The 21,821-nt window shown below is 43.3% G+C and overlaps 1 protein-coding gene across 1 annotated transcript in view; it reads right to left on the bottom strand.

Annotated features, from left to right (window-relative positions):
* Window positions 1–21,821, bottom strand: part of cfap74 (cilia and flagella associated protein 74) — a gene marked incomplete at both ends in the record, with an annotated part of 422,090 nt that overhangs the window by 49,964 nt on the left and 350,305 nt on the right. The window contains one exon of the mRNA XM_084333450.1: window positions 11,206–11,314. Coding sequence (XP_084189576.1) covers window positions 11,206–11,314 — 109 coding nt within the window. The remainder of the gene's footprint in view (window positions 1–11,205; window positions 11,315–21,821) is intronic.

Below are 21,821 nucleotides of genomic sequence, written 5' to 3'. Positions count from 1 at the left end.
ATGGCATTGTTCTATTTGTCTCCAGGCAGGGGAATTAATCGACTCATTCTGCCCACAGAGCCCTTGTCTGTGCAGCCCAGTAATAGCGTTGGAAGTCCGGGAGTTTAAGTCCACCACACTGGGGGGAATTATATAGGGTTTTAATTTTAATTCTAGGGACCTTCCTTCTCCATATGAATGCAGATATTATCCTTTTTTTCTTTTTTTTTCTTGGTCTTTTTCCCCCTCCTTTTTCCTCCGATTTTCTCCCATCCCAATGTTAGTCGTTATGCCAATTCCCAATCCCCTTCCTGGTCGCTGCGCACTTACCCCCCACAGTCGGTCTGGGAGAGTGGAGGCTACTACGTGCTTCCTCCGACACACGTCCAGCCAATCAACCGCTTCTTTTCACCTGGCAGCGCGGATTCTCACTGAGAGGGCGTAGCGTGTGGAAGGATCACACTATCCCACTTAGATCCTATCCGTGCTTAGCAGGCGCCCCGACCTAACTGTAGGAGTCGCTGTTTACAATGACCCGGACCCACCCCGCCAGCTTCTCCCACCCTCTAATACTGCCAATTGTATTAGTGTGAACGGCCAGCCAAGCTGGTGACAACCCCGGAGCTGTGAGCTGGATTTGAACAGGCGAATCCAGCCGCTCCGGGGTTGGTGACGAACGCAATCTCCGTTACGCCACCTGACCGCCAGATATTATCCTTTGTAATTTCTTGAAGAAGTTCTTATGTATAGATATAGGGAGGGTTTGAAAAAGATAGAGAAATTTAGGAAGGATGTTCATCTTAATGCAGTTCACACGTCCGATTAGCGAGAGAGGTAGCTGCATCCATCTATCTAGGTCCTTCTCCACCTTTTTAAGCAGTGGGTCGTGATTTAGTAAGAAAGTTGTATCTATTTGGTTTGGGATCTTTAGACCCAAATATGTTACAAATTGTGAGTTCCACTGGAAGGGGAAATTGGACCTTGGTATTTTTTCGGCTAGTGAGTTAAGTGGCATAGCCACGCTTTTTTGTGCATTAATCTTGTAGCCTGAGATTACATTATACTTTGACAGTAGTTCCATAAGGGCAGGCATGGATGAGTCAAGATTGGTTAGAAACAGGACTATGTCGTCCGCGTATAAAGAGATGACATGGCTCTCAAGACCCACCTTGATCCCACTAATAGCTTTATGTGACCTTATTGCTATAGCCAGGGGTTCGATTACCAGCGCAAAAAGTGTCAGGGAAAGAGGGCAACCCTGCCTAGTACCGCGCCTTAGAGGGAAAGAAGGTGAAATCTCGGAGTTGGTCTGTATCCTGGCTGTAGGGTTAAGGTACAGCATATGGATCATTCTTAGTATATTTGGGCCAAAGTTCATTTTTTGTAGAACAGCGAAGAGAAAATGCCACTCTACTCGGTCAAATGCCTTCTCCACGTCCAACGAGATCGCTATGACTGGGTCTTCTATGGATTTGGCACAGTGCGTCAAGTTAAGAAATCTTCTCACGTTGTCTATTAACACTTTCTATGCCACTCAGGAGTTTTCTCGGAATTATTAATATCTCGTTGAAAGCCACTCACGAGATTTCTGATATTTTTTTTTTTTTTTTTTAGCGATCTGAAATCATATTGCATCACGCAAGCCTACCCTAGTCTACCCGAGCTCCGCCGGCGATCAGATGTGGAAAAAAGCGCCCCCTATCGTCTCCCAGATGACATAAGGGATTTTGGAATGGACTTTGAAAATGGATGGGGAAAAAAATCCTGTACTCCACATTTTCCAGTCCACTGATGCAGCCGGGGTTATCAGAGTTCGGGGTTATCAGAGTTCATTCTGGATCCTCTGAGCCCCGCGGAATCATGTGTACTACTGTATCACGTTGGATCTATACACTTATTGATTTTTTCGAATGGTGATCAGGAATTGGAATATACCAGTTGGATACCATCTGATGTCAGGTAAGGAATCTATGTTATCAGTGTTAGGATAATCAGACTCATTTTGATGAAGATATAAGCTGTTTTGTGAAATGGGCTCTATCGGTTTCACTGTAAAAATCCAAGAGGAAATGAACACGGCGATTATCTGTGCGCGGCTCGAATGTGCGTGCGTGCACGTATAATATTGATCATCTAGCGTTTATTTGAAAACGATTCATAAATAGGCCGACAAATATCAACGTTCTGGAATATTCCAGTAAAAGACGATTATCATAGAATGGTCCAGAATGGACAGTTTTTTTACCTGAAAACGGGTGCTTTTCAAAATGCTCTCAAATGGAAATGAAGTGATAAAAAACCAATCTGCCTTGACAGCACTGACTGGAAAAGGATTCTTTGATAAGCGACGGGCAGATTAGACACATAGCCATAATTTAAAACATAGATTAGGCGATATTAAGCGTAACATTGGCGCCGATGGTGGCATTCAAGAGCTAACTCTGGCGCCACCTCGTGGCACTGAAAGTGTTAATGAGTGATTCTGTATGAAACCGGTCTGGTCCATATTAATAAGTGAGGAGGTTACTCTCTCAAGTCGAGTGGCTATGATTTTAGTAAAATTTTTATATTCGTTGGTAAGGATCGAAATTGGTCTGTACGACCCGCATAAGGTAGGATCCTTCCCTGGTTTTGGCAAGACTATAATAAGAGCTTGCTCAAGGGTATCAGGTAGTTGGTCATTCTCAATGGAGTAGTTGAACATTTCTAGGAGAGGGTCTATCAATTTGCTAATAAATGCCTTGTAGAAGTCTATAGAGAAGCCGTCCGGCCCTGGAGCTTTCCCTGGCGTCAGTTTTGATAAGGCATCTAGTATTTCTTGCTTAGTTATTGCCTCGTCAAGGACCCCCTTGTACCTTTTGTTATCGTAGGTATATCTAGGTTGTCCAAGAACTCACACATCTCCTGTCTCTACTCCCCCTGCGAGGAGTAGAGAGACTTGTAGAAGTCTGAGAGGGCCCGATTTATGAGCAGTGGGTTCCGGGTCAACTCCCCTTTGTCGCTTACCCTAATGGCCGGTATACACCTAGCGGCATCCTCCCTTCTAATTTGCCACGCTAGTAGTTTCCCTGCCTTGTCACCCTGCTCATAGTAGCGATGTTTCAACCTTGACATAGCGTCTTCTACCTCTCGCGAGGTGATAGTGTTATATTCTGCCTTTTTTGCCGTTATCTGATCCAATAAGGTCCGTGATTGTAATAGGGAATGTTGATTTTCAAGCGCTTTTATATCAGTCTCTAGTGAGCGTAATTTGGTTTGATATTGTTTCTTTTTCCAGGAAGAGTAACTAATAATGGAGCCTCTTATGTAAGCTTTAAGGGTCTCCCAGACTATAGCTGGGGAGGCCGAGTTTCTATTAATCAATAAATACCAGTCCAACTGTTCGTTAATTAATTTGACAAAATCATTATCGTTATTTAGAAAGTTAGGAAACCTCCAGCGTTTGGAGTTTGTGTGAGAGTCGCTTAAGGCTATTTTAATCAAAAGGGGGGCGTGATCTGAGTGTGTCATGGCTAAGTATTCGCAGGACGAAACAAGATGGAGTTTTGCTGTATGTATAAAGAACGTATCAATCCTAGAGTAGCTGTTGTGCATGTGTGAGTAGAAGCTATATTCCCTTTGAGATGCATGCCCCTCCCGCCATATATCCAACAAATTAAGATCCATAAGTTATTTTTTAAGAGCCTTGGCCGCTGAGGTTAAAGGTTTAGGGGTAGGGGAGGATCTGTCCATAGCAGGGTCTAATACCAGGTTAAAGTCACCACCAATTATAAGTTCTGAAGGGGTGCATGTCACTTTAAGAAAAAGGTTCACATAGAAGTTAGGGTTATCGTGGTTCGGACCATATACATTCAGCATAGTGACCAGTTGGTCTCCCATATATCCCCTGACTAAAATATATCTTCCCCCTTTATCCTTTTCAACTAGGTTTGGTTGGAAGGGGATCCCTTTTCTTACCAGAATAGCCACCCCCCTTGCTGAAGATGTAAATGAGGAGAAAAATATTTGACCTTACCATTGTTTCCCCAGTTTACTGTGCTCTGCGTCATCCAAGTGAGACTCTTGCAGGAAGGCCACGTCTATTTGATGTCTTCTGATGAAGCTAAGAACTTTACGGCGTTTAACTTGCCGGTTAAGACCATTAATATTCCAACTCAGAAACGAGTATGTCATTCACCCATGTGGTTGGTATAGCTGGTTAGTAGGACACTGGGATACCTGAAAACATGGTATACAATACCTAGATGTGTAAACATTATAAACCAATTCACAAAAACAGTCCTGTCTGAACCCCTCCCTTTTCCCCTTAATACCCCCCCTTCCCATAAAAAAATACCCTATCCTACCAAGCGGAGCCGGGCTCCCTACTAGGTTTAGGTTAAGTAATTAAAGGTGTGGGTACGAACATCTCCTTTAAGCATTTCAAAACATGTATATATATATATACCCTTCTTTTTTCTTTTCTTTTTTTTATGGGTAATATAAACGCTTAAAATGCATAAATGTAATGTGCACACATATATAAATAAACATGTATACCTACATATACCCATTAGCACATAACCATCTTGAAATTAAACGTAGTAATATGAACTCACATCAAAAGGTCCCGTGAGGCCTAAACAACTCAGGTCCAGTGTCGCCAATAACAACACGTATTACCCGGCGGTTAACATTTCAAGAAGTAATTAGAGTATGAGGCTTATTGCCTGGTATGTGTCTTTATTTACCGATCCTTTCTGGTTGAGTGAGGACCGCTGGATCACTTCAGCATAGCCGGGTGGTGCTTACTCAGATACGTCTCCGCCGACCCCGGCGAGTTTTAAAGGTGCGTCTGCCCTCCGGCAGCTCCACGCTCAAGTTAGTGGGATGGAGTAGCCTGAAGGATACGTTGTTCTCGTGTAGCTTCTTCTTCAACGGCATGAAGGCTTTTCTCTTCTTGTAGAGGGCCGTGGACATATCCTTGAAGATCATGATAGTAGAATTACCGTATGCCAGTGATTTCTTTTTCCACGCCGCGTCCAGGATTCTCGTCACATCGGTGAAACGGAGTAGCTGGATCACTATGGCTCGGGGGAGGCTGCCTTCTTTGGGACGCCGTTGGAGCGTACGGTGAGCCCGCTCTATCTCAATGGGTTGCCCGGTGTCCAGATCCAGTATTTTGGGGAGCCATTCTTATAGGAAATCGATAGAGCTTTTCCCCTCCACACCTTCTGGGAATCCCACCAGTCGCAGATTCCTTCTTCTCCCTCTGTTTTCCAAGTCGTCCAGCTTTTCCCTCAGACCGCAGATCTCCTCCTCTGTGTCTTTCCTATGATCGCTGAGGTCTTGGTATAGGGAGTCGAGGCTATCACCGAAGCTAGCTTGCACTCCCTCCATTTCCTTAACACGTTGCCCCAGTGCCTGGTTGTCATTGATAAGTCTTTCCACCGAGATGCTTAGAGAGTTCATCTTAAGTACCATCATGGCTTGAATTCTGTCGAATACTTTCTCCAGTTCCCCAATAAACCATGTCGGCGGTGTTTCATCGTTAGCTTCGACGTTAGCTGCATTAGCTTCTACGTTAGCTGGTGAGTTAGCTCCTTGCGGTCTCATGCTAGCACTAGTGCTAACGCCGGGCAATGTCACCGTCTTCCTGCTTGGTTCGGTCCTTTTGGGTGGCATTTCTTTGTTGATTATGTGCTTAATAAGCGTGGGTTGACATAAACTTAACAGAGTTTATTGTGATTCCACTTGTCAAGGTAACTAAGACCCAATAGCATGGCACTTAATTGTTCTAGGGATTCTTATTGGTTGGTGGGCGTTTCCTTGTGGGCTTCAACCCAAGTGTTCACGTTAGCGTGGTACCATTACATGAGGAAGGAGCCCGTGGTAGGTTCACAGACAGTACACCCAGAATGAACATAACATTCCTAAATGTTTAACTCTCACTACTAGTTGGAAGTATTAATGTAGGCATGTTGACAATAAATTGTAGAAGGTAGCGACTGTATGGTAAATGTGTTAAAATAATAATTAAGTGAGATTGTGTCGAAAATGTATATAACTAGCTCACATGCTACTGCTAGTAGGCTAATTATTCCTAATTCTCCTGTAGTGAGCGGTGTTTGAGGTGTCTGATGAGCCGACCACATAACCTGTCTGACCAGGATCTTTTGTGTGGTACCAGGTACAAAATATTGTCATTTGATTGTACATTGTTTATTATTTCATGTTATTATATTAACCATTACATGAGGAAGGAGCCCGTGTGAGCGGTGTTCGAGGTGTCTGATGAGCCGACCACATAACCTGTCTGACCAGGATCTTTTGTGTGTTACCAGAATAAACCACCCAAGACCGTGGAGCAAGTGTCTGTCTTTCAATAAAAAAAAGTACACAACGCATTGGTTATATTAGGTTAGGCGGAGTATGTTCGATACATCAGGTTTTTTCAGGTTTTTTGTGTAGGAGCCCGTTCCACTACGTCCTTCCTCTACGCCGCCATCTTGGAACGCCCCGACTAAATACAAATTGACATAATGGAGGCGCTGGAGGACTTTCTTAATCAAATCAACTTACCACAGGTCTCAGAAGATGACGCTAAGCGGTTAGCTGCACCTATCACACTAGATGAGCTTAGGGAGGCGATTGCTGATATGCAACGGGGCAAGGCTCCTGGTTGGGACGGCATTCCACCGGAACTCTATTTTGCTTTCTGGGATGTACTCGGTCCCTTATTACTTTCAATGATTTTACACTCAATCGAAGAGGGCAATTTTTCCAGAGATGTCAATATGGCGCTTATATCTGTTTTACTCAAGAAAGATAAGGACCCCACCGAATGTGGCAGCTATAGGCCCTTAAGTCTCCTCAGAGCCGATCTCAAGCTATATGCCAAGGTTCTAGCCATCCGACTTCAAAGGCATATGACATCTCTAGTTCACCCTGATCAAACTGGCTTTATAAGAGGCCGCCTGGTTACTGACGCACGTGATTGATGCCAGCAAGGATGTCGCAGTCCCTACAGCTGTCATGTCCTTGGACGCAATGAAGGCCTTTGACAGATTGGAGTGGTCTTATTTGTGGGCAGTTCTTAGAAGGATGGGGTTAGGTGAGGGGTTCATTCATATGATCAAAGTTCTCTACACAGGGCCTTCAGCCATGATCTTAACAGGGAAGTTCTGCTTGCCACTCTTCTCTGTCTCGCGCTCTTCTAGACAGGGTTGTCCTCTTAGTCCCGGACTTTTCACCTTATCCCTCGAACCTCTAGCTCAATACATAAGACAATCCCAGATTATATCTTCTGTTTCAATTCAGGGCACACATCACCATATCAGCTTATAAGCTGATGATGTACTCTTATTTATGCAGAATCCCGCCATCTTCTCAGCTTAATAGATGACTTTGGCAGTCTATCCGGCTATAAGATCAACTGGCCAAAATCTGCCTTTCTTCCACTTAATGAGGCTGCAAAGGCTACCATCCTCCCTGCAAACATACTTATGGTGGAGCACTTTAAATGTCTTGGGATTGAAATATTCCCCACTATTAGCCAGACGGTAAGGTATAATTACTCCAGCTTGGGTGACAGGATTACGAAGGACTTCAACAGATGGTCCAAATAAAAAAATTCATTACAGGCCTGTGCATCAATAATTAAAATGTATATTTTACCCAGAATTTACTTTATCAGCTCCATGCTCCCGTTACCTCCTCCTGTTGGTTACTGGCAGAAATTGCACTCTGCCTTATATAAATTCATCTGGAACAAAGAGATCCACTGCCCAGAGTAAACTCAACAGGGTTTAGCATTTCCAGACTTCAAATATAATTTTCAAGCTTTTTCTTTGAGACCATTGATCACTTGGTTTGACTCTCAAGCAGCCGTATACTGCCGACCATTGGAGGAGAAGATAGTATCCCCATATAGATTTCAGGATATAGTGTATACCAACATATCAATAAAGCAATGCAATTTATGATTTGGCCCTGTGATCCAGACTTGGCGGGACACCCAGAAATTGTGTACTAACTGCCATCGGTGGCATACGCGTTCCCCTCTTTTTAATAACAATCTACTCCTTATTGGACAACAGCGTATTAGGTACCCTAGATGGGAAAAGAAAGGCATTCACACGTTGGGGGATATCTTCGATAACTCTGGTCTCCGCTCAGATCTATCCAACGGATATGATCTACCCGGAACTTCCTTTTTCTTTTATTTACAAATAAGGGCAGCTCTGAAGGCTCATGGGGTTCCATGGGATGCTCCACTAGAACATCACCAATTTCACAAATTCTTTTTTGACAAAGAGACATCGAGAGGCTTGGTTTCTGACTTTTATCGCCATTTACTTATGTCCTTGTATAAAGACCTCCCCCTGGATACGATTTGGAGAAAGGATGTCCTCACGCAACGCAGATCACCAACAGATTCATCTAAATTTTGTTCACAGGACTTATCTGACCCCTAGACGATTGAATCTAATGGGTCTCAGACCTGACTCTCGATGTACCTTATGTCCAACGGTGCCACCGGAACATTTATGCATATGTACTGGGAATGCCCTCGTGTTGAGCTCTTTTGGGAAAACTTCTGGGGGGCGGGAGGTGGGGGGGTTTGTAAATGTCTTTAGTAGTATAATCTTATTTTTATTTGATAACTTTTATTTCTAATTTATGTCCATGCGGGGGGGGCAGTTTGGGCCCCTTGAGGTGGGTTTGGTGGTCGCGGTCTCGGACTGCTGGGGGCCCCTGATTCGAGGTCTCGGTGGGTCGGAGTGTTAAAGAGGCATGATGCTCTGATTCGCGAGGGTGCCGGATTCGGGGTCCTCACGGGGTGGGGACCTTGGTTGTCGATAATGGAGATGATGGGTGCTCAGGTAATCTCGCCTCATGGTACATATATATAGATATATATTCTTTTTCATGTATATATATTTGATTTGTACATGACTATTTAATTTTTCATTATTCTGATTTAATTGATGGTCTTGTCATTGTCGTTATTATTATTATTACTGTTATTGTCCTGTGATGTCTTGTTTATTAGTATTGTTACTGTATTGTGTTGTCTTGTGTACAAAAAAGGAAAATAAAAAAGATTTGATAATTTTTTTGACCCTCTGGTGACACTGGGACATTTAAAATATTGACTCACTGGCAGTGATGCCAGTAACGCGTTACTAAGTAACGCGTTATTGTAATCTGATTACTTTTCCCCGAAAATAGTAATCTAACGCGTTAATCTTTAAAAGCCAGTAATCTGATTGCAGTTACTTGTCCAAGTGGCTGTGCGTTACTATTTCGTTACTATCTCATCATAAATTCATAATACAGGCGGAATACAGTATTTTATTTCGTTTTCGACAGTCAAAAATACATTTTGAGCTGTTTTTCTTATTCGGGAGTGACGTCGTGTGGCAGTGAAAGGGTTACACAAGAATGTGTCCCGCGGCGTGACTGGACCCTCTGTCTGTGAGTGACTCTGCTTTGGTCCAATCACATTCCCCATCCACAGTCTGCGAATCAGAGGCAGAGTAGGGCGGGTCTTCACAGCACGTCATGTGACATATGCGCCAATCGTGTGACAACAGGGCTCCGTCGTTACAGCCTCGTCTGCACGGAGAATTCCACCTCAAAACGCTTGTCTAAACGCAAAATTAAAAGTGAAACCGCAAGACGACTTTTGCGGTTTCTGTTCAGACTTCCATCCCAAAACACTCGTCTAAACGTAGCCTCAGTCACTACTTCACGTTTGTGTCAGCTAAGCCGGGTGAAAAAAACATTCATATGCGGAGGAAACAAAATACTGTCTACCGCTAAAAACAGCACATCCAATTGCATTGAAAGCATCTGGAATCACAACACTAGCCGACGCTTCGACTAGGTACAGGAGGACTCGGAGGTCCACCAGCCAAACAGAAAAAGAGAGAGATTGTTTCTTTCCCTTTTGATTAATGTATATTTGATGGTGGCAGAGCAAAAGCTCTTATTTGCCAGATTTACAGTTAATTTACATGTTAAAGAGAGACTGATTGTATGTTTATAGAGAGACATTTATAAAAACAATTTAATAGTTACAGTTGATATAATTGAATAGTTCAGCCTGCATTTGTTAGATGTGATACACTGGTTTTGTAAAACCACTGGCTGGCTGCTCTAATGCTGTGAGCATCATAGACTGTTGCTTTACCATACTTGATGGTACAGAAGCTGAAGCACTAGTTTAACAATTTACGTTATGTGCAGAGAAACAAGTTAAAAACAATTTTTTTTTTTGATCCACTTTTTCTCCCATTTTTCCATATTTTCTCCCATCCCAATTTCGTATCATCCAATTCAACCCTCCCCTGTCACGAACGCTGTTTCTTGCCTCCCACAAGCCGGCTGCAATGTGGACTAAGTCATACATAGCACAAGTCCCCTCCGGTACTTGAGGTAACAGCAGTCGCATCTTTTCACCTGCGCAGCTCGATCTCTCAGTGTCGAGGAGTAACGCGTGGGAGGCTCACGCTGCCCCCGACACTTCCTGATTCTACTGCGCAGGCGCACCAACCGACTTGTAGGAGTCGCTTGTTCACAACGTTCGATCCCCACCCTTCAGTTTTCCCTCCCCGTAATACGGCCAATGTGTATTACTGCGGACGACCAGCCAAACTGAAAAACAATGTGGAGAGCTGGATTCGAACACGCGAATCCTAGCGTCTCCACACTGGTGGCGAGTGCCTTGCCCACTACACCACCTAGCCGCCCTAAGTTAAAAACAATTTATGCACTTTCAATAAAGTGTTTAAAAAAAAAACTGTTGGGGGAACGACGACGACTTCGTAACCTAGTTACTTTCAAAGTAACTAAGTTACTCTGATAATCAAGTAATCAGTAAAGTAACTTAGATTACTTTTTAAAGGAGTAATCAGTAATCAGTAATCAGATTACTTTTACAAGTAATCTGTGGCATCACTGCTCACTGGTGACACTGGGACATTTTAAAAATGTGCTTTTGCATCTTAATGGTTTTTAATGTAATTATTTTAACCAATGCTAATATTTGTGTCTTATTGTCTGATTTTTTTTTTTATATTATTATTATTATTTTTTTTAATTGATTTCTGCCTATTGTAATCTCAGCATTCTTGAAAATGAGGGTCCACCCTCAATAATCTCTGAGGATATAAATAAAGGTTGAATGAATGAACTTGCAGAACCAGAAGCACTGAGAAGCAGCTTTACCCAGTACCTTACCCACAGAAGGCTTTGTGTGTCTCTCTGGGTGACGGCTGCTCAGGAGGGTCAGATCCACGCTGTCCAGTAGAACCCTGAAACCCACCGCCAGAGAGGAGCTGTTCTTCAACTGGGACGACAGCAGATCCATGGGGGAAAAGATTACTTTATTCACTTACAAACACAATCAGAAATATTTTATTCGCCAGAATACAATGAATGTTTTGCAGTATTAACAGTGTGGCAGACAGTATGGTTGCAGCTGTGGAAGTGAGTGAGTTGATTGATTGATTGATTGATTGAAAACTTTATTAACAGATTGCAGAATGGGTGGGGGTGGGTGGGGGACACTGTACAACTGTACAAGCAAAACTGTACATTGGAATATTGACAAAACCATACTTGGTCATTTACTGTACTGGGGTTGGGTTAGGACATTTACAGGGGCCAGTTTCGAATTGCAGTCTCCCGTAGGTGTTCTTTGAGAGTAGTTTTGAAAGTGGGTATTGATTCACATTCCTTTACAGCTTTGGGTAGGGCGTTCCACATTGATGTGGCATAATTGCTAAACGTGTTTAGTCCCTTGTTTGAGCCGAATCTGGGTTTAACATGATTTGTGGAGCTCCCTCTGGTGTTGTGATCGTGGTATTCACTGACCTTTGGGAAGTATTTTGTGAGTGTTCAGTAATAGACTAGTGTAGAGGAGCAGGGAGGAGAGGAGCCACTGGGAACATGTTGCTGCTAATAGGTAGAGATGGTCGGATGACAGCGACTCAATCTCTTACTCAATGATTGATTCAATCCATTATGCTGTCATTCTATGGGCTATCACACTGCTGTGTAACACTTTTAAAACTGTTTTACTGTTTTCATACTTGAAACTGATAAATAATCATTTAAAACATTTAGTTTAGTCTTCTTTCCATTGTCAGTGTGAAATTGGGTTTGACTGTAAAATAATGGATGGATGCTCTCCTCTGTTCTAATTATTTAACCTTTATTTTACCAGGTAGTCACTTGAGATCAAAGATCTCTTTTTCGAGCAAGACCTGTCATGTCTTTGGATCACATGTTGCTGCTACTCTCCACTATAACCAGTGTTGGGAATTAGTCAACCACATGGACTACAACTACTAATCTAACCACATTGCAGTAGTTGGGTGGTACTGTAGTTTCACTAAATTCAAAACTACTTATGGCAAACCTTTCAGTGTCAACCTATCAGTGAAGTGTTGAACCAAAATCAGATGAGAAATGTGAGTACTTACACTCAAATGGGTTTTGATTTCTGGTTCAGACCTTCTAGTACTGCTAGAATATAATAATCATTTGGGTGTAAGAGCTCATACAGTACACACATTATAGTCTAGATGGAAATAGGGGTCCACGCGCACCCCCCAGATTTTTTTATGGCACCTGATTTTTCTTAATCCTTAAAGTGTCTACTTTCAGAATCTGCCAGAATCTGCCAAGCTGAAATAATGTCCGAAAGGCTCCATTTTAACCCTTTATTGCACCTAACCCAAAACCGAAACATTAAAATTTGATGTAGCAAGAGGCATAACCTTTGAAGCAAACAAAATACAGAGACAAATGAATACATTTTTCCATACAATTCTAACCCTAGGAATTCAATGGGATGTTTTTTATTTATTTTTTTACATTTGACGTTTTTTTTCAATCCTCCAAGTGTTTATTTTGAGATTATATTGGGTACCAAACTGAAATAATGTCTCAAAGGCTAGTTTTAACCCTTTATAGCACCTAACCCAAAAATCAACAAATGAAAATATAATGTAGAAGAGGCATACCTTTTGAAGTAGACAACTTACAGAGCGAAATTAATACATTTCCCCACACAATTTTGATCCTAGGAATTCAATGGGATGGTTATTGTTGACATTTGACAACAGTTTGACTGTATTTCTGGACAAAAATGTGTTCACAATCAGTTTTTCTCTAATCCTTTAAATTAAATGAAATTATTAAATAAAATCTTGTTGGGTTTATTTTTAACTCTTTATTGCACCAAAATAAAACATGAAAGATTATGTAAAGTGTGATATAATTACAACTTGAAAATGAATACATTTACCTTTTCATGTCACTACTGTGGAATAATATATTGATTCCCCAACTCTCATGTAAAGACATTCCCCTCCCCTTTGTCCTGTGTTCCCCCCCCCCCCACCCATTTGACCTATCAAATGGGACCCCCTCCTCCCCCTTTTCACTATATAGGGCTCCTCCCGACAGCATTAATTCTTCTCTACCTGGGCAATTTCAGCTGATCACCATGGGCGAGAGCCTCAGCCATTCTCTCTAAATACTATGTATATATTTCTATCTGTCAAGTTTCAAGTTTCAAGTTTCTTTAATAGTTGTCATACAGAAGTACAGAATACTTTTATACAAAATGCTTCTTACTGTTACGCTCCAGAGACTGTGCTAGACAAGATAAGTATGAAATAAAATAGTATAACATGTAAAATAGAAGTAAAAATAGAAGTCACAGTGTTCAGTATAGACATATGTACAATGTTCGATGCAGAATAGAAGTAACTGAGTTACCATACAATATACAATATACTATGCAATGTACTAATATACAATACTATATAGTGCAAAGCAGAAATGGGATGAGGTACAATTTAGGTACAATTTACAGTAAGGTGTACGAGTTGTAGTGCAAATCCTTTACCAATAAATATAAAGTGTGTTTAGGTGATCTAAAGTGTGGAGAGTGGGTGCTGCAGTGTGTTGTTTGTTTAAAGTGAGTGTGTGCGTGTGGATGTGTGTGCTGTGTGCATTTGATGGTTGTTGCATAGTGTTTATTATTCGTTGAGCAGCCTGCTGGCCTGGGGATAGAAGCTTCTTCTGAGTCTTTCTGTGCTCGCCATGAGACTCCGGTATCGCTTGCCTGACCGCAGCAGTTCAAAGAGGCAGTTATTTGGGTGGCTGGAGTCCTTGATGATTCTCTTAGCCCTACCCCTGCACCGCTTGTTGTAAATGTTCTGGAGGGTGGGAAGCCCCCCTCCAATTGTGCGTTCGGCTGAACGTGTCACTCTCTGTAGTCTGCTTCGGTCTTGTGCAGTGCTATTCCCAAACCAGGAGGTGATGTTGCCAGTCAGGATGCTCTCTATTGTACATGAGTAGAAGTTCTTAAGGATCTTCTGACTGACTTGGAACTTCCTTAGGCGCCTGAGGAAGTAGAGGCGTTGTCGTGCCTTCTTCACAACACTGTCAATGTGTGTGGTCTATGTCAAGTCCTCGGATATGTGGGCCCGAGGTACTTAAAACTGTTCACACTCTCTACCGGTGCCCCGTCGATGCTGAGGGGGCTGTAGTCCCTGACCCCCGACCTCCTAAAGTCCACAATCATCTCCTTTGTTTTGCTGACGTTCAGGGAGAGGCTGTTCTCCTGGCACCATCCCACCAGGACCTTGACCTCTTCCAGGTAGGCCCTCTCGTCGTTTGCAGAGATCAGGCCCACCACTACTGTGTCATCAGCAAATTTGATGATTGTGTTGTCTGGCTAATAAACCTTATTAACTGGATCTTGGTTGACTGAGCACGTTCTTCAGGATATCCACAATATCCCACACTACCAACTTGCTGACCTAAACTACTCATCATCCTCATCGTCACTGAAGAGATCTTCTAATTCAAGTTCTTCCATCTCCAGCTCTTCATCCTCATGCTCGTACTCTCCATCCACTTTACCCACAGACAAGTTATTGTTGGCGTAATCGGTCACCTTGTCAAGAGCTGCATGCTCTTATGACTCTGCTCTCTGAGCCAGTACCTCAACAAGAGAAGGAGGGAGGATGGGTCCAATTGCCCAGCCCGGTTCCAACACCTCCTCTTCTCCTGTCTTCTCCCAGCCCATGCCTGGATCATGTGGTTTTGGGCTCTCGATTATTGCCTTGTCTGCTCTCTTATAGAAGGGCAACTCTGTAGTTGGCTCGCTGGACATGTGGAATGAGACAGACCTTTGGGGGAGGCAGGCGTTACAGGTCTACTTTTGACTACTCTATCTGACACAGGAAGGTACTCTACCTACTCTATCTGACACAAGAAGCTACTCTACCTACTCTATCTGACACAGGAAGCTACTCTACCTACTCTATCTGACACAGGAAGCTACTTTACCTACTCTATCTGACACAGGAAGCTACTCTATCTGACACAGGAAGCTACTCTACCTACTCTATCTGACACAGGAAGCTACTCTACCTACTCTATCTGACACAGGAAGCTACTCTATCTGACACAGGAAGCTACTCTACCTACTCTATCTGACACAGGAAGCTACTCTACCTACTCTATCTGACACAGGAAGGTACTCTACCTACTCTATCTGACACAGGAAGCTACTCTACCTACTCTATCTGACACAGGAAGCTACTCTACCTACTCTATCTGACACAGGAAGCTACTCTATCTGACACAGGAAGCTACTCTACCTACTCTATCTGACACAGGAAGCTACTCTACCTACTCTATCTGACACAGGAAGCTACTCTATCTGACACAGGAAGCTACTCTACCTACTCTATCTGACACAGGAAGCTACTCTACCTACTCTATCTGACACAGGAAGCTACTCTGACACAGGAAGCTAGTCTATCTTACACAGGAAGCTACTCTACCTACTCTATCTGACACAGGAAGCTACTCTACCTATTCTATCTGACACAGGAAGCTACTCTACCTACTCTGACACAGGAAGCTACTCTACCTACTCTATCTGACACAGGAAGCTATTCTATTTGACACAGGAAGCTACTCTATCTGACACAGGAAGCCACTATATCTGACACAGGAAGCTACTCTATCTGACACAGGAAGCTACTCTATCTGACACAGGGTTACAGAGTAGCCTTCATCATGAACCCCAAACCCAGGGTAGAGGAGCTCAGTGAAAGTGCAGTGGAAGGTGTGTAGAAGGACAGAGTGCCAGCAGGACAGTCTAGATACACTGCTACTCTGGTGGAGCCATGGGGGGGGGGGGGGGGCAGGTATGTCTGTTCTTCTGTCATTGTGCCAGGCAGAGTATCCATCATCATAACATGACAGACACCAGGATTTATCATTAAATCCAAGAACACAGTCAGTTGCCTGAAAGCTTTGTGTAGTTTAGGAGCTCTGGAAAACATCGCACACTGATAAATGTGACAGAACTGTCGAAATCACTGGGCCCTGACTACTGTAGCACACTGCTGGGATTCTACGTCTTTACTGGGGAGGACTGTACCAGCGCTTTTAAAGGCAAAGGCAAGGTGAATCCCCTGAAGAAGCTGGAGAAGACTCCTAAACTCCACAAAACTTTCAGGCAGCTTGGTGCAGACTGGATGGTCACTGATGAGCTTCAAGAGGAGATGGAGAGCTTCACATGCATGATGTACTGTATGGCCAAGCACGGATGACATCAGTTGACACAGTATGGGTGAAAATGATGAGAAAGATGGTCGGCGCTGACAAAGTCCTGGGCCCTCATTTATCAATTTTTCTTAGAAAGTATTCTATTTTCATATGTAAGCACAGAATTTAGAATGTGTGCACGAAAAAAAAAACTGGATTTATCACACATGCGTACACAGGTCCTACGCACACCTGTCTTGATAAATATGACTTTGATCCTACGCTGGAGCTCGTGCACTGTTTTAAGTATTTGCATACCAGAACCGCCCCGATTAACCATATACGGTAATGGAACACCCCCATGAAATGTGGAAAAGTGGACTAACCCGAGCGAACTCTGAGAGACTTCACTGAGAGCGAGATTGATCACCGAGGTCCAACCAACAAATTGAACGTATACAGCATTTCCCGTTGTGAACAATCTTATTTGGCACACAGAATAATAGTATTTAGCGTTTTATTTTAAACAATATTTACTCTTATGATTATAGATATTTTTAGAGAATAAATAAATCCAATGAAGTTGCCAAGTTCACAGACAACTCCGCTGAGGAGGAGGGAGTGTGCAGACTATCTTTGGTGCGCCGGGAGCCAAGGATGTTGACTGACCCAGTCCTGCTACAGAACCAGCACATTGACAGAAATAAATGACAAGCTGACCCGACATTAAGCACTGTAATGACTGAAATTAAATCAATTTCAGCAGGCCAACTCTGCGCTCTACAATGTCTATTATGTGCTCTCGTCATGAGCCTGTGGTTCTGGTCAGAGTCATTATGGCTTCAGTGGATAACCCTGATCTGCATTTAAGTGATGTTTTAGATACCCCAGTAATAACATTACAATTGAATTAAATACAATTAGGCCTGAATGAGACTCCGGCCACCGGCACATTATCAGCCAAAATGCGCATCGCAGATTATCTGTACATTGACCGAGTGGAATCCCGTTCACATTACTGGATTTGTTTATTGATGGAGCAAACTCTGAGAGATTGTTCACAGAGGCGCTGCCGAACCAAGATATAATATGATGTGTATAATATAATGTGTGTAGAGGCATATGATACAATCTATTTTGTTGTTGGTATTAGGTAGCCTATATGAATTACATATAATAGCAGCCAGCCCATAGCCTACATTATGCAACAGTAACTTGCGCATATATTATAACACACAGCCCTGCGAAGCCTGCATACAGTAAACTAACTTGATCATTAATCTAGCTGTTGTATCTTTACGCTTATGAAAACATTAAATAATATGTATAGGCTATAGGCCGTCGCTTTAGCCTATATTCTCAAATTGCATTTAATGGCTATCCTACTCGAGTCCTCGATATCCTCGCGGACGGACCAGTATACCTTTATATCATATCATATTCATATTCATATCATAGTTTACTCTATCAGCCTACCAGCATGTAATACGTTCTTTGTTAGAACTCAACTCGTTATTATTTTGCGCATAGATTGCAGAAATACGGGAACGTTTTGATTTAGGCTTTGACATTGTTAAACTAAATAAATTAAATTCTGTAAGCAGAATACAAGTCATGATATCACCCACACAATATATGCTCTGTGTCCAGAGCATGTATGCTTTTCATTCATTTAAGACACATTTATTGCAAGGGTTTTGTATACACATACACTCAACAAATAACCTCAGTCTGTTCTCGTTGCAATGCGTTTTTTATTCTTTCTTATAGGAAGGGGGAAGAACACTATATCGTGGGTGTTCATATGACTTGTATTCTGCTTACAGCTTCGGGGTTCCACTTATTACGTTTAACAATGGCAAAGCCTTTTGAATATAATCAAAACGTTCCCGTATTTCTGCAATATATGCACAAAATAATAACAAGTTGAGTTACGCGGAGCGCAGTCAGTGCTTATTTCCGCGTTGTAAAAATATTCTACCACCGGCGCCAGCTACGCATGGTCCGACCTGTGCTTAAATATACGCACAAAGTCAAGCACAAGTTCAAATTGATAAATCCCACACTTTGCTTAGAAATGATCGTACGCACGGGTTACGCACATATCTGTGCGTACGCCACGTTGATAAATGAGGGCCCTGGACTCTAAGTCAAAAGTAGACCTGTAACGCCTGCCTCCCCCAAAGGTCTGTCTCATTCCACATGTCCACCGAGCCAACTACAGAGTCGCCCTTCTATAAGAGAGCAGACAAGGCAATAATCGAGAGACCAAAACGACATGATCAGGCATGGGCTGGGAGAAGACAGGAGAAGAGGAGGTGTTGGAACCGGGTTGGGCAATTGGACCCATCCTCCCTCCTTCTCTTGTTGAGGTACTGGCTCAGAGAGCAAAGTCAGAAGAGCACGCAGCTCTTGACAAGGTGACCGATTACGCCAACAATAACTTGTCTGTGGGTAAAGTGGATGGAGAGTACGAGCATGAGGATGAAGAGCTGGAGATGGAAGAACTTGAATTAGAAGATCTCTTCAGTGACGATGAGGATGATGAGTAGTTTAGGTCAACAAGTTGGTAGTGACATGAAAAGGTAAATGTATTCATTGTTCAAATTGTAATTATATCACACTTTACATAATCTTTCATGTTTGATTTTGGTGCAATAAAGAGTTAAAAATAAACCCAACAAGATTTTTATTTAATAATTTCATTTCATTTAAAGGATTAGAGAAAAACTGATTGTGAACATACATACTGATTGTGAACATGTGTGGTCATACACACATTTTTGGCCATTTCTTGCTGTTTTTGTCCAGAAATACAGTCAAACTGTTGTCAAATGTCAACAATAACCATCCCATTGAATTCCTAGGATCAAAATTGTGTGGGAAAATTTATTAATTTCGCACTGTAAGTTGTCTACTTCAAAAGTTATGCCTACATTATATTTGAATTTTTCAATTTTTGGGTTAGGTGCTATAAAGGGTTAAAACCTTAGCCTTTGGGACATTATTTCAGCTTGGTACCCAATATAATCTTAAAATAAAGTTTCAAGGTTCTTTAATAGTTGTCATACAGAAGTACAGAATACTTTCATACAAAATGCTTCTTACTGTTACGCTCCAGAGACTGTGCTAGACAAGATAGTATCAAATAACATAGTATAGCATGTAAATTAGAAGTAGAAAATGAGGTCCCAGTGTTCAGTATAGACATATGTACAATGTTCGATGCAGAATAGACGTAACTGAGTTACCATATAATATACAATACTATGCAGTGTACTAATGTACAATACTATATAGTGCAAAGCAGAAATGGGATGAGGTACAATTTAGGTACAATTTACAGTAAGGTGTACGAGTTGTAGCGCAATCCTTCATCAATAAATATAAAGTGTGGGGAGTGGGTGCTACAGTGTGTTTGTTTAAAGTGAGTGTGTGCTATAAAGTGTGGGGAGTGGGTGCTACAGTGTGTTTGTTTAAAGTGAGTGTGTGCGTGTGGATGTGTGTGCTATGTGCGTTTGATGGTTGTTGTTGTGTAGTGTTCATTGTTCGTTGAGCAGCCTGATGGCCTGGGGATAGAAGCTTCTTCTGAGTCTTTCTGTGCTCGCCTTGAGACTCCGGTATTGCTTGCCTGACCGCAGCAGTTCAAAGAGGCAGTTGTTCGGGTGACTGGAGTCTTTAATGATTCTCTTAGCCTTGCCCCTGCACCGCTTGTTGTAAATGTTCTGGAGGGTGGGGAGCCCCCCTCCAATTGTGCGTTCGGCTGAACGTGTCACTCTTTGTAGTCTGCTTCGGTCTTGTGCACTGCTATTCCCAAACCAGGAGGTGATGTTGCCAGTCAGGATGCTCTCTATTGTACATGAGTAGAAGTTCTTAAGGATCTTCTGACTGACTTGGAACTTCCTTAGGCGCCTGAGGAAGTAGAGGCCTTCTTCACAACACTGTCAATGTGTGTGGTCCATGTCAAGTCCTCGGATATGTAGGCTCCGAGGTACTTAAAGCTGTTGACTCTCTCAACCGGTGCCCCGTCGATGCTGAGGGGGCTGTAGTCCTTGACCCCCGACCTCCTGAAGTCCACAATCATCTCCTTTGTTTTGCTGACGTTCAGGGAGAGGCTGTTTTCCTGGCACCATCCCGCCAGGACCTTGACCTCTTCCAGGTAGGCCCTCTCGTCGTTGGCAGAGATCAGGCCCACCACCACTGTGTCGTCAGCCAATTTGATGATTGTGTTGCTACTCCGCTGAGCCACACAGTCGTGTGTGTACAGGGAGTAGATGAGGGGACTCAGAACACAGCCCTGGGGGGCCCCTATGTTGAGGGTGATGGATGAGGAGGTGCAGTTGCCTGCTCTCACCACCTGGGGTCTGCCCGTCAGGAAGTCCAAGACCCACTGGCAGAGGTCATAGTTCAAGCCCAGGTCCCTGAGCTTGGCTATGAGTTTGGAGGGGACTATGGTATTGAATGCCGAGCTGTAGTCGATGAATAGCATTCTCACATAGTTCCCCTTCCTCTTGTCCAGGTGTGATGCTGCTGTGTTCAGCACATGGGCTATGGCGTCCTCCGTGGACCTGTTGGGGCGGTATGCAAATTGCAGGGGGTCCATGTTGATGGGGAGGGAGGAGCAGATGTAGCCCTTTACTAGCTTCTCAAAGCACTTCATGGCTATGGAGGTGAGAGCTACAGGGCGGTAGTCGTTGAGGCAAGCAGGCTTGGATTTTTTGGGTACAGGGATAATAGTGGACTTCTTCAGGCAGGTGGGGATGACAGCCTGTTCTAAGGACAGGTTAAATATGTCAGTGAAAACCGGGGCCAGTTGGTCGGCACAGACTTTTAGGACGCGGCCGGGGATGCCGTCCGGTCCTGCTGCCTTCCTGATATTCACTTTTTTAAAGGTCCGCCTCACCTCATGCTCTGTTACCCTGAACACTGAGTCTCCATCAGCAGCAGACCCCACCCCCCCCCCATTGCCGTGGCTTGTGGGCTGGTGTTGTTATTACCAGCATCAAACCTCGCATAGAAGGTATTGAGGTCATTTGCTAAGGAGATGTCACTGTTCAGTTTGAGGGAGGTGCATTTGTAGTCTGTCATCGTTTTGAGCCCCTGCCACATAGCTCTGGAGTCAGCCTGTTCAAACTGGAGTTCAATTTTATCCCTGTAGCGCCGTTTGGCCTCTGTCACTGTCCTCCTTACGTTGTATCGCGCCACCTTGTGGTCATTCATGTTGCCTGCCACCAGGCCGTCGTTGTATGCTTTGGTGCACGCTTTCAGAGCTT

The sequence above is a fragment of the Notolepis coatsorum genome (genome assembly GCF_963971535.1).
Source record: "Notolepis coatsorum genome assembly, chromosome: 17".
Lineage (NCBI taxonomy): Eukaryota > Metazoa > Chordata > Actinopteri > Aulopiformes > Paralepididae > Notolepis > Notolepis coatsorum.
This window is presented reverse-complemented; position numbering and strand designations above follow the sequence as displayed.